The 16308-nt window shown below is 44.9% G+C and overlaps 1 protein-coding gene across 6 annotated transcripts in view; it reads left to right on the top strand.

Annotated features, from left to right (window-relative positions):
- Kiaa2012 (KIAA2012 ortholog) overlaps positions 1-16308 on the top strand; it is a 147314-nt gene that overhangs the window by 80888 nt on the left and 50118 nt on the right. For all 6 annotated transcript variants that reach the window (XM_021263620.2, XM_021263622.2, XM_021263623.2 and 3 more), the window contains 2 exons: positions 6561-6698; positions 14965-15040. In XM_021263620.2, the coding sequence (XP_021119279.2) occupies positions 6561-6698; positions 14965-15040 (214 nt within the window). The remainder of the gene's footprint in view (positions 1-6560; positions 6699-14964; positions 15041-16308) is intronic.

Raw genomic sequence — 16308 nt, 5'->3', positions numbered from 1 at the left:
CAAGCTACTGGGCTTTAAAGATGGACTTTTCTTTCTTTATCCTTCCTAAATCATTGTATGTCCCTTGTATCTGGCACAGTTCCTGGCACAAGGAAGCCACATTTTTTTTAAAAAATGGGGGCTGGGGATATAGCTTAGCAGTGTACCACCTGCCTGGCAAGTGCAAGGCCCTGAGTTCGATTCCCTGTAACAAAATTAAATTAAATTAAATTTTTTAAAATGACAAACAGGCCAGGCATGGTGGCACATACCTGTAATCCCAGCACTCAGGAGACTGAGGCAGGAGGATAGCTTCAAGTTCAAGGCCAGCCTGGGCTACATAGCAAGACCCTGTCTCTAAAAACAAAAAATTAAATTTTAAAATGACAAACAGGATTCTCATTGGCATGAAAGATTTCATGTCATAGGAAGCTCAAAATCCATAGAAATCCACAGAAAAATTCTGTCATCTGCAAAAGAGAATTGACAGTTGCTCTTGTTTTATTGTCAATGATGATGACAGGAAGTTCAGCTGGCATTTCTGGCAACTCTGTCTCCATCTGAGTGCCTCCTCGCTGTTCATTGCCTTCCATACCTGACTCTCTGCTCTCTGAAGAGCTGGGCCAAGTGCAGACTTGGAGAGTCACTGGGCTCTCTCCTGAGCCCTAGGACTGAGCCAGCCCCCATGCCTCCAGTGAACTTCCTGCTTTTCCCAAGGAGAGAAGTGCTGGGCCTCTAGCCCTGCTTTCCTTCTCATTTCTAATGTCAGTTCTCTCTTTTCCAGGACACAGCAGATCCCTTACTTCTGCTTTGCTCTCTCTCTCACTCCTCCCCCCACCCTGGTTTTATTAATAGCTTTAGTTGTGGAATTGATTCAAAGGCTTTTTGAAGATTTAACAGAACTTCATCTTCTGGTCCAACCTTGCACACAGGATTACTTTATCTGCCCAAAACTCCCTAGAGATTGATAATTTTCTTTTCTTTTCTTTTCTTTGATAATTTTCTTAAAGGTTTGTTTTTAACTACAAAATTAAGGCTTTTATTTGTTGAATTTTTACAACTATCATTTATTCTAATGAGTCTATTTATTGATCTGTTGACTGCTAGTAACACATGCCTGCCTAGTGAAACTCCCTTTTTCTTTTTTCTTTATATTATGAACAATTTGAAAGATACGTAAAAGTAAAGAGAATGGTAGAATGAATCAGCATGTGCCTATCCACAAGGCTCAACAATTCTCTTCCTGTTGTCTTGAGAGGGTCTTTGGGAATGGTCCTAACAGCCAATGGTTTTGAGGTTTAATCTGTGCAGGGTTTAGAATTATCTCACTTAATCTCCACAACAACCTTGTGTTGTGGGCAGTTACACATGAGGACAGGCCAGTCTGGGAAGCAGAGCATCAAAGTGACTGGTTTAAAATAAACTTTTACAATGGAATCACTATGCAAGTTGAGACTCCCGTGTGTGTTGGTTGTTAGATTGGAAGAGTCACACCCCGACCCAACAAAACAAGGAAGTCATATAGTCTGGAGCAGAAGTTTGGGGTTAGAAGAAACTGAATTGTTCCAGTTTCCCACCCTTAATTTAGCCCCTCTGTCTCCAATCTAAAGCTACGCCCTCCCCCAGCACAGGTGCAGTTCCAGCCTGAGTGAGTCCAGCTAGCCGCCCCCTCTTAGAAAACTGCTTTCTGCCTCCCCAGGGGCAGAACAGCTCACTCTTTTGGCTCAAAAGTTTTCTCTTCCAGCTCCTGTTAAACCAAATAAACAATGGTTCTGTTGTGTCAACAAAGCACTTAATTAAATTGAGGAGGATATCAATTAGAATTCACTGGTAAGATTTGCTTCCAGATAATAGAAGCTCTGGAATTAAAATGTCATTTAGTTACTCAGAATCTCCTTGAGGAGAATGGTGAAATGAGCCCCATTTTCTGGGTAGAGAAACTGAGGCTTGAAAAGCTTAGTGACTTGGCAAAAGTCACCAAATGAGTCCCTCAGAAAAGGTGAGGAGGGCCGGAGACTGAGTGGTGGGAGTGGTGCTGCACCTGCCTGGCAAGCACAAGGTCCTGAGTTTGATTCTCTGTACAAAAAAAAAGGCTAGGAATTGAGATTGTTGTTTCTCTTCCTATGCTGGCACTTGCTTGTTTTGGGGCTAATTTGCTAGACATTCAGGAGGATATAAAAATCTCTTTTCCTAGAGCTGAGGTGTAAAAAAACCAAAGGGAACCTGTTCCTGACAGGAGGGGAACAAGAAAGCTCTTCCCTAGCTGAAAATTACACTGTATTCCCACCACACCAAGCCTTCCTGAAACTGTCCGCTCAGCCCCTTTTGCCACCACCAAATTATCTTTAGAACATAAAAAGGGCTGGGAGTTCGAGTGGCCAAGATGAGCAGGATGGATCCAGGTGATGGGCATGCAAACTGCTGGGCATGCCGTGGCTTGAGGTCCCTCTGCTCCCGGGAGAGAGGCAGTGCAGGCAGGGTGGGTGGTTGATCCTGAGAGTCCTGTCCGGTCCCCTGTGCAGTGGAGGGCTCCTTCTCCTCCAGGCCAGCCACAACTAGATTGAGAGAGGCCCAAAGTGGACCCTGAGGTGGTGGGGTGGTCCCTTGGCCACAGCTGGGGCCCCTCTCAGATCACCCCTGCAGGCAGCCCAGTCACAGGGAGCCAGTGGAATTCCATGCACCACCCAGCCCCACCCATGTCCCCATTTCTGCTGTGTCTTTGGGTCCACAGACTATGGGAAAAAATAACAGGGTCTGAGAAGGCCAAATGCAGGGAGACTAGCCAGGCCCTTCAGAAGGGAGCTCCTGGCAGGCAGGGCCCGTTCCAGGATTTGGTCTGGGGTGGTTGTGATGAGGGGCAGGGAGGAGTTCAGAATTCCAGCCCTCCTTCTCCCCACCCTAGTAATGAAATCTCTCAGATCTTTCCTTCCTCACCAGGACTCAGGATCCCCCCAAAACGGAAGACTCCAGGGCAGGGAGAGGGGCATAGTGGTCAGAAGGAAAGACCGGACTGTAACTCTTTTGTTTGCTCACAGGAGGGGATAAATGCCCTGTGTGCACAGAGGTTTGATGTGACAACTTGCTAAACCTCGGAAGGGTTTCAGCAGAGATCTCCCCACCAGCTCCCTATGCACTAGGGTAATAGTGGGGTGTGTTCCCGTTTCAGATCTGGGCTTCAAAGGCCCTTCCCTCCCTCACTCTGTTTGCTTCCTACAGCTCAGCCTGCCCCATGTTCCCAGAGCCTCTTGGCAGCCAGCACTCGGGCAGAATAAGGTAGTGAGCTGCGTGGGTGGCGGTTAGACAGCAGAGTGTTGCAGCCGCCTTAATGAGGGACAATAGCTCTTCTTGGAGCCATTGAGCGGCAGCTACAAAGGTGGGGAACCCCAATTAGAAGGGAGTGGGAGACATTGGGTAGAAGGCCTGGGGGATGCCTGTAGGACAGATTCTTCTCCTTGGGGACTCTGTGAGACCCAAGGGTGGACACGTGGCTGCCTGGGGTTCAGAATCTCTTTCTTTAAGACTATAGAGCCAGTCATGGTAGGAACTCTTCAAAATACACACCTTGGAAGGAGGAAAAATTACTGGGAGAAGGTTTCTCCCTGTCTCTGCAGTTCAGACATTATAATCCAAGAGCAAGAAAGAAAATGATAAGATATTTACTTAATATAAATGGGCCTCCCCCTTTCAGCTTTGGTATATGCATGTACCTGAGGTATTTGTACACAGCAATTGCTCCTGAGTTTTGTTAGCGCAATTGAATCACATTATGTTTACAGGAAGATAATAGTTCTGGATTTTCCATGGCTCACTCTGTCAAAATATAAGATTAGCTCTTGAATTCATTAACAGCCATCTCCTTTTAAATGTCAAATAACTTTGTAAATGCCAAGTACTTGTGCAATGCCTTCTGTGCGATTCGAATCAGCTTTACCAAATTAACTTGTTAATCTTTATTGTTTCATTCACTGAGAGAAAGACTCCCAGGTGTTTTCAGCAGAACATAGAAATATGCAAGTATTTACAGTGCATTACAGGTTACGGGATGGGTTTTGATTTTCTGCTAAGGATTTCACCTTCCCATAGTTTTTAAATGATTCCCACCAAAGTGTGTGCACAGAAGAAACAAAAAGAGCTTCAGGGGTCTCTGCTCTCCTCCAGTCCATTTTCCTGCCCTTTCGCTTGGCCTTGTGTTTTCCTCTACTTCCTACACTTCTAGTGACCTTGCCCCACCCCCCATTACTCTTTATTCCGCTGCCTTTACACTCAGCACACCTGAGAGCTGCGAGTGTCCTCGAACTGAGAACATAGAGCAGGGCTCACAGGTCAGAGATGGAGCCCAGAAGGCTGCAGCAGAGCAGGCCTAAGAACCAGGAACTCCCCAGCCTGAGTTCAACCTCCAGATAATCAGGCCACACTGCCTGCTAAAGTAGATCCAACCAGGCTCGTGGCCGTCATTCATCTCTGGGCTACAATGCCACCACCTTCTCCCAGAAGTCTTCCCTGACCAACTTCAAGGCAGGTCACCAGCCCTATCATCACCCTCCACCCTATCACCATTGCGTTGTATGCAGAGCTGAGTCACCATCTAAACTCATTTGCTTAGTCATGCACTCATTTGTGTAGTGCATGCTAGGCACTTGGTAAATACAAGTTAATGAATAAATGCAAAACCACCCAGGCACATGATTTGCTTTTCCTGGCTTCAACTTCTTTCCCCCTCCTATCACTGTCTCTCAGAATCTTGTTTATATGTTTAATCCTTTCTTTTCTCCCATCTCCCAAGCTCCCTTTTACTATCATTTATTTGCTAGAACACTTGCACATAATAAGCAAAAACAGCACAGTGTGCTCCCATGACTATAGAGCCTTCGCTGAAAACAGGCCAGAGTTGATGGCCCCTAACATTAGGAAGAGGAGCTGCACAGTCAAGAGAGATGTTAGAGAGAGAGATTTATAGGTCAAGTGGCTAGGAGGAACTTTCCTCAAAACCCCTCAAGTCCCATCTCTTCAATCTGAACCCCACCAAAGCAGTTAAAGCAGTTTCAGCCTTTGGAACTGGTCTTGGCCATGCCTTTTGTCCTATAACCTAACACAAATTCTTCTTTGAGGATAATGGAGACATTTCCCTCAAACCAGCATTATCTGATTTCTGTCATTCCAACCACTGATCCATGCAAAACTGTGGAGCCTAGAGAGCTTGAAATGCTTCATCTGGTTTGAGCTTGAAACAAATGCTTTCATTTGATCAAGGAAAGGGGAGGGGATGCTTCACCCTGAGAAGCTAATTAGATATATAGTTGGGATGACAAGAAATTGGATACGGCCCGGGGGTTTAGCTCAGTGGTTTCGCTGCCTGCAGCACAAGCACAAGGACCCAAGTTCGATCCCTGGTACCAAAAAATAAGGAAATTGGATATGTATTTGTCAAAAAAAAAAAATCTTTATCTCCAGCCACATTTTCAAACAAAGGAAAAGGGTGTGGGTGTTCTTTGGAATGATGGCCACTCATGAGGACAGAGCAATGGTTAATTCCTTGTGAACGCTTACAAGAAATACAAATGATATGGGAGGGAGAGTTTATGAATGCCCAGAGAGACAGACATCGGAGAGTTAGTCTCCTAGAAAATATGGGAATGATCAAATCCACACCCAGTGTGATCTCATGGCACACAATGTATGTGACCCCAGAAAACTAGTCCAAAAAAGGAACAAATCACTTTTCTCTTTGAGCATGAGGGGCCAGTGCTACACCGAGGTCAGGCCTCTGGGAGTCTGCACATTTCCTTCGAGGTGTGCTCCTTGGCCCTTGCCGTGGGAGCTGCAGCTCACTTCCAGAATCCTTCACACTGTCAACTGTGTATTCATTTCCAAACCCTGAACAGACACTGTGGTGACAACAGGAACAAGACAGCTGTGACTCCTGCACTTGGGGAGCTCACAGTCGTCTGGCGGGGAGGGGACGGCACACCCTTTGCAGTCAATGTGGGCGCCATAGGAAGGGCTCCATGTTCCGGGAGGTCACCCAGACTCCTTCTGTAGCCAATTCTTCCTTTTCTCTCTGCCACATTTGGTCTCATCACTCTTCCTAACACATCAAATACACTTTCAGCTTGGAAATAAACTGGAATTTTGCAATAACCTCATTTGCTGCAAGGCAGATTGGGCAACCATTCATGGATCCATAGAAATATTAAAAATCTCATTTTACAGTGATGTCAGCTCTGCCATATGCCAGTTGAATGGCTTTGGGAAAGTCATTTACACTACCAGAGCCTCCAGGTCTCCTCACCTGTGACAGGGGGATGACATCCCTACCTCACAGGGCTGTCATGAGGATTAAATGAAATAATTGCAACTCTGGGAAGGTCTCTTTTTCCACTTCTCTGGGTACTAATTATTAACCAGGCTTGGGTTATTCGCCACATATATGGGCCCCCTGTGCTTCCAACAGGAAAAATAGGTGTTACTATTAGTGTTGCAACGATGAAAAAATGCTTTTTATAAATATTGAGAATTTGAACTAGCTCTTGTTGCACTGCACAGCATTCCTGTGAAAGCTAGGCTTTCTGCTTCTCTCCCAGGGATCCCTGCAGCCCTTGGAGACAGCAGCTCAGAAGACAGGAGAGCCTCAAAGTTGTATAAATAAAGAGCTGATGTGTTCAAACAGAAATGAATTTTCCACGAGCAAGCTGCACATCGACATGACGCCGTTCCTGAAGGTGATCTCACACTGAGCAGACGAGGGGCTTTAGAGATACAGACACAGAAATTCCAGTTAATACACTTCTGCTCAGTACAAAAACAGCTTCAGAAGTCCCCAGTGCCCCTGGTTTATCAGAGGGGACAGAAAATAGGCAGTTTGTAGCAGATGAAGAAAGAACAAATTAGGACAGTAATCACAGCCAGCCATCGGGGACAAATCAGTTGGGTGTCTGGTTTGGGTGGTGAGGACCAGGGAACAGAGAAGAAAAGGGGGTAACTTTGAACCACCTCATAAAACCAGCAAACAGAATTCATTTTATCTCACTGGTATCTAACATAACCACTGTTTTACCACTGTAACTTGGTAGAGTTGATGGTCCTGCTTGGAGAAGACTGTTCTTGAGTTAACTATTTAGAAGTCAACAGCAGATTCTGTTCTGGATATCTGGCTTTGTTTTCTGTTCTCTAAGAACTCTTTGATCTCCCAAGTGCAACTTCCTTTCTGGCTAAAGGTACCGAGGAGAGGATGCCTTTAGTCTACCTGTGCTGTCCACCCTCCCACCCCAGCATCTAAACAGCAACCCTGGCATACAGGAGGTCACACCCAATGCTCCTTGAACTGCCTGCCTTTCATCCCACAGCCTTTTGGTTTAGGGCCCTTTCCTGCCCCATCTCTCGACCCCCTCAGAGCTCATTAAACTGGAAATAAATGACAAGGGAGTGAAAGAAACTGACCAGGAATAGAGCCAGGCCTGACATGGAAGGACCTCAGCTCCTCCTCACTACCATAGAGCACACCACCCCTGATAAGAAGGGGCTCAGAAAGATGGACACTGGGGAAGAAGAGGACAAAGAACTTGCAGAGCTCCTGATGAGGCCACTATCTACTATTGTGGGTACTGATGGTGACTCTGGAGCCCGTGAGAGTCACCCTCCTAATCTCAGCTAATCCAGAGGCCCCAGTTACACGTTCTCTAGACTGTCTGGAGCCCAGTTTTGCAAGGTGGGGCTTTAAGAGGCATGCATTTAACCAGCATGGTGGCATGCACCTATGAGTCCAGCACTCTGGGAAGCTGAGACTGGAGGATCACAAGTTCAAGGCTAAGCTGGGCAACTTGGTGAGACCTGTCTCAAAATTTTTTTTAAAATTTAAAGGAGGGTATCTGGTGTTGTAGCTCAGTGATAGAGCACCCCTAGGTTCAATTCTCAGTACTGCAAACAAAAAGTCATGTGTTGGCCTGAAATCTGTTTCCATGACCAGATCCTGTTTTCCTGGGCTTCCTGCTGGATGGGCTCTGCCTAGTGGTGCCAAAATGTGCACTGACTTCTCTTTCCTGGATCATCCCAGACTAAATGTGAACTGACTTGGGTCACTTGTCCAGCTGAAATGCCATCGGCCTAACCTGAGAATGGAGACTGAGAATGACGAGAGGAGGGATATCTTACAGGGAGAATGATTCTGGGCAGCAACACAGAAGCTGTTTGCTACTTCAAGAATTCAAAAAATATTGTCATACTGTTACTTATAATAATGAAAATATCTTTATTATTTTTTTCAGTACTACCTTTCACACTGAGGTATACCCCAAGCCCTTTTTTTTTATTTTGAGACACAGTCTCACTGAGTTGTCCAGATTGGGCTCAAACTTGAAATCCTCATGCCTCAGCCTCCAGAGTGCTAGGGTTACAAACCTATACTACCATTCCTAGCTTTTTTTATTCTTAATAACAGTTTAATTCTTCCTTTAGGGCTTAAAGAATTATGGTTGAGACTTCCTGGGATGTGACACCATCATCATCATTACTTATTTTATTTGAGCATCTGCTACCTACTGTGTGTCTGGCACTTTCCAAGCATCTGGGATAGAGTCATGAACAAAACAGACCAAAGTGGGCGAGGATGTAGCTTGGCAACAGAGAGCACTGGCCTGGCATGTACTAGACCCTGGGTTTGATCCCCAGCACCAAAAACAAAACCAAATTCACAGAGCAAGATCCCTGCCCTTCTCCAAGATAGTACAGACTATAGACACTAAACATAAAAAACAGGCAAAATGCATAGTATGTTAAAATTTGATCACTGGAAAGGAAATGAGACAAGACTATTGATGTATGTAGTATGCAGGGACTGCAGAATTCAGAAAGGGGAATTCTATGATAATTTGTTGTATATATATAATGCTCACAATGCTTTTGTGTTACACTTCTATATTCAGCAACTTTAGCACAGCATTAGAGAAGGAAAGGCATACCGGGGATTTAGCTCAGAGGTTGTGGCACCTGCCTCGCATGCTCAAGGTCCCGAGTTCGATCCCCAGTATCAAAAAAAAAGAGAGAGAAGGAAAGGCACTGTCATCCCTAAGTCCTACTTTCCAGTCCGCCCCCCTCAAGGCCCACACATTGGTGACAGCCTGATTCTTGGGACGCCCAGAGCTCACTCTGATTCCCAGGCCAGGCCTTGCTGAATGACCCCACCTTCTTTCCCATTTTCAGAGTGAACAGCTCTCTCACACAGGCCTGCTCCCTGCTGACCAGGGGCCTCCTGGGTTCTTAGGGGCTGCCCTGTAGAGAGCCAGTATCAGGGTTATACAGACAAGTGCGGTGAGTTCCAGCAGAGGAAAGCACACAGCCTGTCCTCCTGTCTGGAGTGGTGTGGAAACCAGCTCATTCTATGCGCTTCCACTCATGGATCTCCTGCCTGTCCATGGGGCATTTCATCTATTTTTGCCTGGTGAACATAGGAAGCACATTGCACATTGCAGAGAATGAAGGTAGGAAGGAAGAAAGATGGAGACCCCCAAGGAAATGGAAAGAAATGCAATCATCACAATTGCTTATACTTCTGAGCATTTATTAGGTCTTAGGCTCATACACATGAACTCATTTAATTCACAAACTGAATCTAAGAAGCAGGTACATTATCCCGTTTACAAATGAGAAGACCAAAGCACTGAAAGGTGAAGTAACTTGCAGCATGTCATGCAGTTGGCAAATGGCAGACAGATTCCCAGGCAGGTGCCCAGCTCCAGAGTCATTGATCTCAGCATCTGCTATAAAGCTTCGCCGCAGATCCCAACTGAGCCCTGTCCAGCCAAAAGCACTACCTGTCACTACGACCAAGCACCCACCACTCCCCTAGATTGCTGCATCCATGCATGCATCCAGTCTGTGGCAGGAAGATTTTCCAAGCTTACAGGGCTCTGCTGCTCTCTCTGCTCCCACCTGAGTGCTGTGGCCCTAATATGAAGCTTTCTCCCCTGGGGATTACTTGGTTCCCTTTGGCCAACTTATATTGAGCCTACTATGTATATGTGACACTGTGCTGGGCACTGAGGCTGTGGAGACAAATCCTCTCCACCCTTGACCTTCCAAGGAGCCTGCAGTCTAAAATAGAGATAAACAATGGAACAGATACTAACATTGCAGAGGCAGTTTCTGGGTGCCATGGGAGAGATGTGTTTATTTCTCACTTATCAGATGTGGAATCCTCCTTATCGTCAAAAACCTCTTTACAACACCAGTGACAACATTATTAGCCCATTTTTGTCTAAATTGTCTTATCAGGCTTAGATTTGGGGAAATATGATTGGTTCAGAAAACATCTGTGTTCCTATAAAAATTGAAACATGGTTTTAAAAATTCTATTCTGCTTTTCAAGAAGAAATGGTAATTAATTGATGAATGTATTAGGATATCGTTTTTTTCCCAAAAAAATGCTTTAAATTGTCAAGGTTAGGTTATGGGACTAGGAAAGAAAATAACAATAATGTCTAGTAATGCTACATACAAAATTGAGTATATTATGCCCTAAGTTGACATGAAAGCGATGTATGCCATGCCTAGAAGATTTGAATAAGATGTCAGCATCTGCCTCATAGCCACGGCAGATACAGGTAGCACATGGTGCCCTCCAACAAAAGGTAGAGGTATTTACCTGAGCTAGAGCCCAGAGCCGGCCATGCCCAGGGTGAGAGCAGCCCCCACCCATGGAGGCTAATTCCAGGTCTACTCATGTGGGCAGGTGCAGTACATCACACTGAGGGTGACTGCCACTGCCACTGAATCCTGTGGTCACATCAGGAAGGACTAGCATGAATTTCAGTGAATGAAAGGAATAGGGAAATAATGTTTGGTTTAAAATACTGCCCAAGGTGGAGCAGGCTGCCTTAGGAGATAAATTCTGGCCCCCAGAGTCATTCACAAATGCTTTGTTACGCACTTGGCAGGAAAGGTTCAGAGAATCACAAGCTAGTTTCAGGACTCAAGATTCCACAACACTTGGGTAATATTGCCAGGTAAAATAGTCAGAACAATGAGTCTTACATTTCAAAAAAAAAAAAGGAAGAAGAAACATGGGGGAGAAGAAGAGGAGAAGGAGAAAGAAACCCAGGGTTAAGTGGAATATGATCAACATTAAGGTGTCAGGCCAGCACAGTGGCTGGGAAGCCCCAGGACCTTCCTGATGCTGAATAGCTTTGGAATGCTTGAGGTCCATTTCCTCTTTGTAAAATGGAGATAATAATTCTGGGAACTCCACATCTGCCTCTTAATGGTGAGGTGAGAATTCCATGAAATAATAGTTTTCAAAGAATGTGCACATTTGTAAAGGACTCAACTCATAAGGCAAGGTTCAGTGTTCACGTTTATGAGAGCCTGTTACCTTCCTCCCTTCCCAGCCAGACCTACAAGTCCACATTGCCACCACTGCTTTTCCTAAATTCAGCTCAGGGGCTGGGTCCTGAGTTCAATCCCTGTTACTAGGGGGGAAAACAACAACAAAAACTCAGTACACTTCAGTCCTCGCACTGGCTTGGTTGAAATTCCTTCCATGTCAAAAAAATAAATAAATAAATAAATAATAAAAATAAAAAATAAAAAGAAATTCCTTCCATGTCCCCACTGGCCTTCCAGTTAAATCCCTGCCATCAAAGGTATGTTTCTTTTACAAACAGAAAAATACAACAAATGCAAGTTTTCTAAAACTCCAAACTGCAACATGCAGGTCCAGCCTGTGTCTGATTTACACCATGCCCCGCTGTAGCCACACAAGACTCTCCTCACCAGCATGCACCTCTGCCTCCACATGGAATGGTCCTAACTTCTCTTCCCTGCAACACTCAGCTCCAGGTCCACTGCAAACCAACCTTCCCAGCCTAATTTAGCTTTGCTTCCAGGAGGCCCTGCAGAAACCTTTATTCTCTGTCACAGTATTTACCACATTGCTTTGCACCTGTAAGGCTCCTTACTGTTTCCTCACAAGTGAGTGAGCTCCCTATGGAGAGATCTGTAATCTTTCATCCCCAGTGCCTAGCATGGCACCTGGTACAAGCAGACACTCAATAAACATTCTTTAGCTAAATGAACAGGAAGAACAGATGACTTTCCCAGAGTAGCAGAACTGGAATTTGAATTTGCAGCCTCTGAATTTGTTTTGCTCATTCACCAACTATTACTGGATGAGCATTTATAGACTGAAAACCTGAAATCTGAAATCCATCAAAATCTGAAACTTTCTGAGCACCAAGATTCCACAGTGGGAAATCCCACTCCAACCTCATGTGATACATCATAATCAAAGTGCACTAAAATATTATATAAGATTATCTTCAGGCTATGTGTTTCAGGTCTATCTAAAACATATTTTGCATTTAGACTTGAGTCCCATCCCCAAGATCCCTTTATGTATATGAAAATATTCTAAAAATTTTTTAAAAACCTAAAATCCAAAACACTTCTGGTCCCCAGCATTTCAGATAGGAAACTCTGTATTACCTATGATCCAATCACTCAGTTTAGCAATTGCATTTGTAACTTTTTAAAAGACCAGGTAGCATTTTATTTGGATTTAGTTTTTAATTCAAATTTTGAATTTGAAGTATGCTTAGAAGGTTTTTGAAAAATATAAGTATAAGATGGTGCATCTCCCACCTGCTGAGCTCTCTTTCCTTAGCTACTAGTACTAATTTCCTATGTGCTGTAGATGTATAATGCATCCATAAGCAAATACAGACATATAAATAGAGGATGGAAATTGTGTGCAACTCTAGCATATTGTATGCATTCTTCAGTCTTTTTTATATAGTATTTCTTGGAACTCTATATAAATTAGTGAAGCCGGGGATTTAGCTCAGTGGTTACCCTGCCTGTCTCTATATTAATTAGTGAAGACATACCTTGCTCTTGCTAATGGTTACATGGTATTCCATTATATGGGTCACCACCATTGATCTGACTGGTTTCCAGTTCATGGAACATTCAGTTTCCTTATAATTTGCTGCAATGAATGAATGACCTTGGGTATCTTATTTCACATATGTGTTTCTATATCTTTAAAACAATAGAGATTTAGCTCAGTGGTTCCGCCACCTGCCTCGCAAGTGGAAGGACCCGAGTTCGATCCCTGATACAAAAAAAAAAAAGTAGCTCTTTTTATAAATTTTTAAACAACATACAACTGAATGGAAAGAAATTCAAATTAAGACCTTCTTTTCCTATCCAGGATTGACTAGAAGAGTCTTTCCAAATTCCCATCTTTCTCTGCCTCCATCTCCCCATCTGTGAATGAGAATACTCCTTACCCCCCAGGACTCACAGCTGCATGTTGTTGAGATGAAGTTTTATCCTCCTTGACTTTGAAATTCTTCCCAAGAGGAAGAATGTTTCTCGATTTCAATTCCATTTTCAGTTAGATTAAAAGCCAGAGACTAAAAGACGGAGATCTTCAAAAAATTTGTATCTCTTCTCTAGTCTTCTAACTTAGTTTACTATGACTAAGGCAGAATTTTCCTGTGATACCTTTAAAAAGCTTTCATTTATTTAGGGATGGATTTTATTTACTGTACCAGGCCAAATCTGCCTTGTCTCCAAAATGAGAAACCCAAAACAAAGAAAATTATTTACCTACTTTAGCTTTTTCATGTTAATGTATCTCATCACGCTAACAAGTGAGAAACACATAGGGTAAAAAGCCAGCAAGTGAGGAAACTCAGTGAGAAATTTAAAAAGAAGACCAAATTAGCATATGAGTAATTGTCTCTTCCCAAAGCAGGTTGGTATTTGATAAGAGAGTGGAAAATTGATTGTCACTAAAAGGTGTGAGTAAACGAAGAGACTTCCGGGGTTTGCATAGCACAGTCCAGCTCTGTCACTGAAATGAAGCTGTGGCTGGGACAGGATTCCAACTGGCAAAGGCCTGTAGCCACCTCATCAGACACATGGGTCTTACAGGCTTTACTTGGGTCACCAACTCCACCTGCCACGTTCCTCTGGCTACTAAAGAGCTTCCTTTCTGACCACTGGAGCAGACCTGTGATTCCCACTCCCAGCTGCATGCTGGAATCACTCTAGGAGTCTAAACACTCCACAGCACAGAGAGGCTGATTGTATTGTTTGGGATTAAGTCCTAGGAATTATATTTTTAAGAATTCTTTAGGGGCCAGGGATTTAGCTGCGTGGTTCTGCCGCCTGCCCAGCAAGCACAAGGACCCGAGTTCCATCCCTAGTACCAAAAAAAAAAAGAATTCTTTAAACAACTCTAATGTGCAGCCAGGGTTGAGAACCACTGTTACAGAGATGTGCAGTTGGTGAGATTGCAGATACTGCGTGTGACTCAAGGAAGAAGGAAGAGAGGATCAAATGTAATAAGAAACCCAATCTGTAGTAATCCTGAGAACTTCTCAAAAGGCCAGGCTGACCCTGTGACTCCCATGCTTCACATGCTCAGTGATTTCCATTTATCCTCAAGATAAAGGACAAGATCCTTTGCCTGCCTTCAGGCTTTGGAGGTCTGACTGCTTCCCACCCTGCTTCTTTCTCTGCTCTGGTCACACTTGTCTTGTGCCAAGTCCCTCAATGTGCCTTGCCTCCTTCTTCCAGTGGCCTTGGCCTATGACATTCATCCCCCCTTCCTGTAACAAACTCCTACATAGGCTCACACTGTACACTACTCAGATGAACAGGACCAGACCCCATCCAGATAAGCATGACTGGCCTCACTGTGCTCAGCACCCCTGCCAAGGCTGCCTGGCTCTTTCAGGCTACCACACTGGTAGCAGCTCCCCTGGACATTAAGGTAAGAGAATTGACAAGGTGAAGAAAGAAGCTGGACGTGTATATCAGGGATAGGGCACTTGCCTAGCATGCTAGAGCCCTGGGTTCTATCCCCAGCACTGCAGAAAAAAAAAAAAACTTAAAAAGCTGGATTGCCTTTTACCAAAGGGCATGGACCACAGAGGTGTTTGGATTTCTTTTTGTCTTATGTACTCTTTGTGGTTAACCCAACAGGAAAGTGGAGAGGAACTGGACTCTCAGGAAGAGCCAGAAGAAACTTCTGGAGAAAATGATGAAGACAGTAGCCAAGGTAGAGACCTCAGGCCTGGGTTCCCTAATCTTGTCACTATAATTGTTGGATGGACTTGGAGCTGTTACAAGATGTCCACAGGGAAGGCGAGCATGATGGTGCATGCCTGTAATCCCAGCACTCAGGTGGCTGAGGCAGGAGGATGACCTTGAGGCCAGCCTGGGCTACACAGTGAGTTCAAGGCCAGCCTGGACTACATAACGAGACTCTGTCCCGAACGCCCCCCCACACACACACACACACTCACACACTCACACACACACAAAGATGTCCAAGGGGAACAGCCCTTCCATTTCTCCTCAGGGTTTGGTTTGGAAGTCAGAGCACAGACCCAGCAGGGTTGAGTTCAGACCCTGCATCCTTAGTACCTCCCAAGCAAATGATGATAACGTGCTTTATGCCCTTGGGTTATAGAAAGAAAGGTTTCTTTTCTGACAGAGACTGCAGTTTGATGTGAGTCGGGGGAGACTTTGGGGGTATTATGAAAGGCTCCCCAGGTGCTTTCACCTCTCTGTTCCACCTGTTTTCATAGTGGGCTTGAACATTCAGGCGAGGGGCTATTGTTCCCTGCCTGAAGGGATGATATTCTGACAGAGCAGGGCCCATCATACTTACAGACCCAGACCCTGTCACCCACAGCCTTGCATAGCAAAAGCTTCTTGATGGTGGCTTGCTCCAAAGTTGACTGTGTGCTTGATGATGGTGGTGGTTGTGATGGCGGTTTTATGAAATATTAGTTCCAGAACCACTGGACTTTGGGGCAGAGGACTAGGCTGTACACTCCTTCCTGGGGGCACCTGGGATGTTGCACGATGCTGTAATTGGCTAGGCCCAGACAGCAGAGCTGCCTCTTTGTTTCATTGCTTCTGGCAGAATGTGCTCATTCTCGCTATACAAAGGTGTCCAACAGAGGGAGCACGTGGGGCAGGAACCCAGCCTCGATCTGCTGCCTGTGCCCTGTACTGCATGCTGGGCTGCTTCAGCCCAGGTGGGGCTCCTTAGCCTACTTGATCCTTTTTCTAACTCACATAAAGGTGTCTGTCCAGGCTCACAGGTGCAGGTCTAAACTGCTGGGTTGAGAACATTGGGCTATGGAGTTAGTCTCCACCTTAATCCTCCAGGCTTCTGAGTCTTCCTCTACCCTCTGAGGCTACGCAACACTCCCCTCATTAGATTTCTGGGGGGGAACAAATGAAATGATCCATGCAAATCAGTCCTTTAGTGAAGATGAACCTTAACATCAATATCACAATGGATAAATATACACC

The sequence above is a fragment of the Heterocephalus glaber genome, unplaced genomic scaffold (genome assembly GCF_053883595.1).
Source record: "Heterocephalus glaber isolate CG9 unplaced genomic scaffold, H.glaber_assembly_v1.0 deba00000621, whole genome shotgun sequence".
Classification (NCBI taxonomy): Eukaryota; Metazoa; Chordata; class Mammalia; order Rodentia; family Bathyergidae; genus Heterocephalus; species Heterocephalus glaber.
This window is presented reverse-complemented; position numbering and strand designations above follow the sequence as displayed.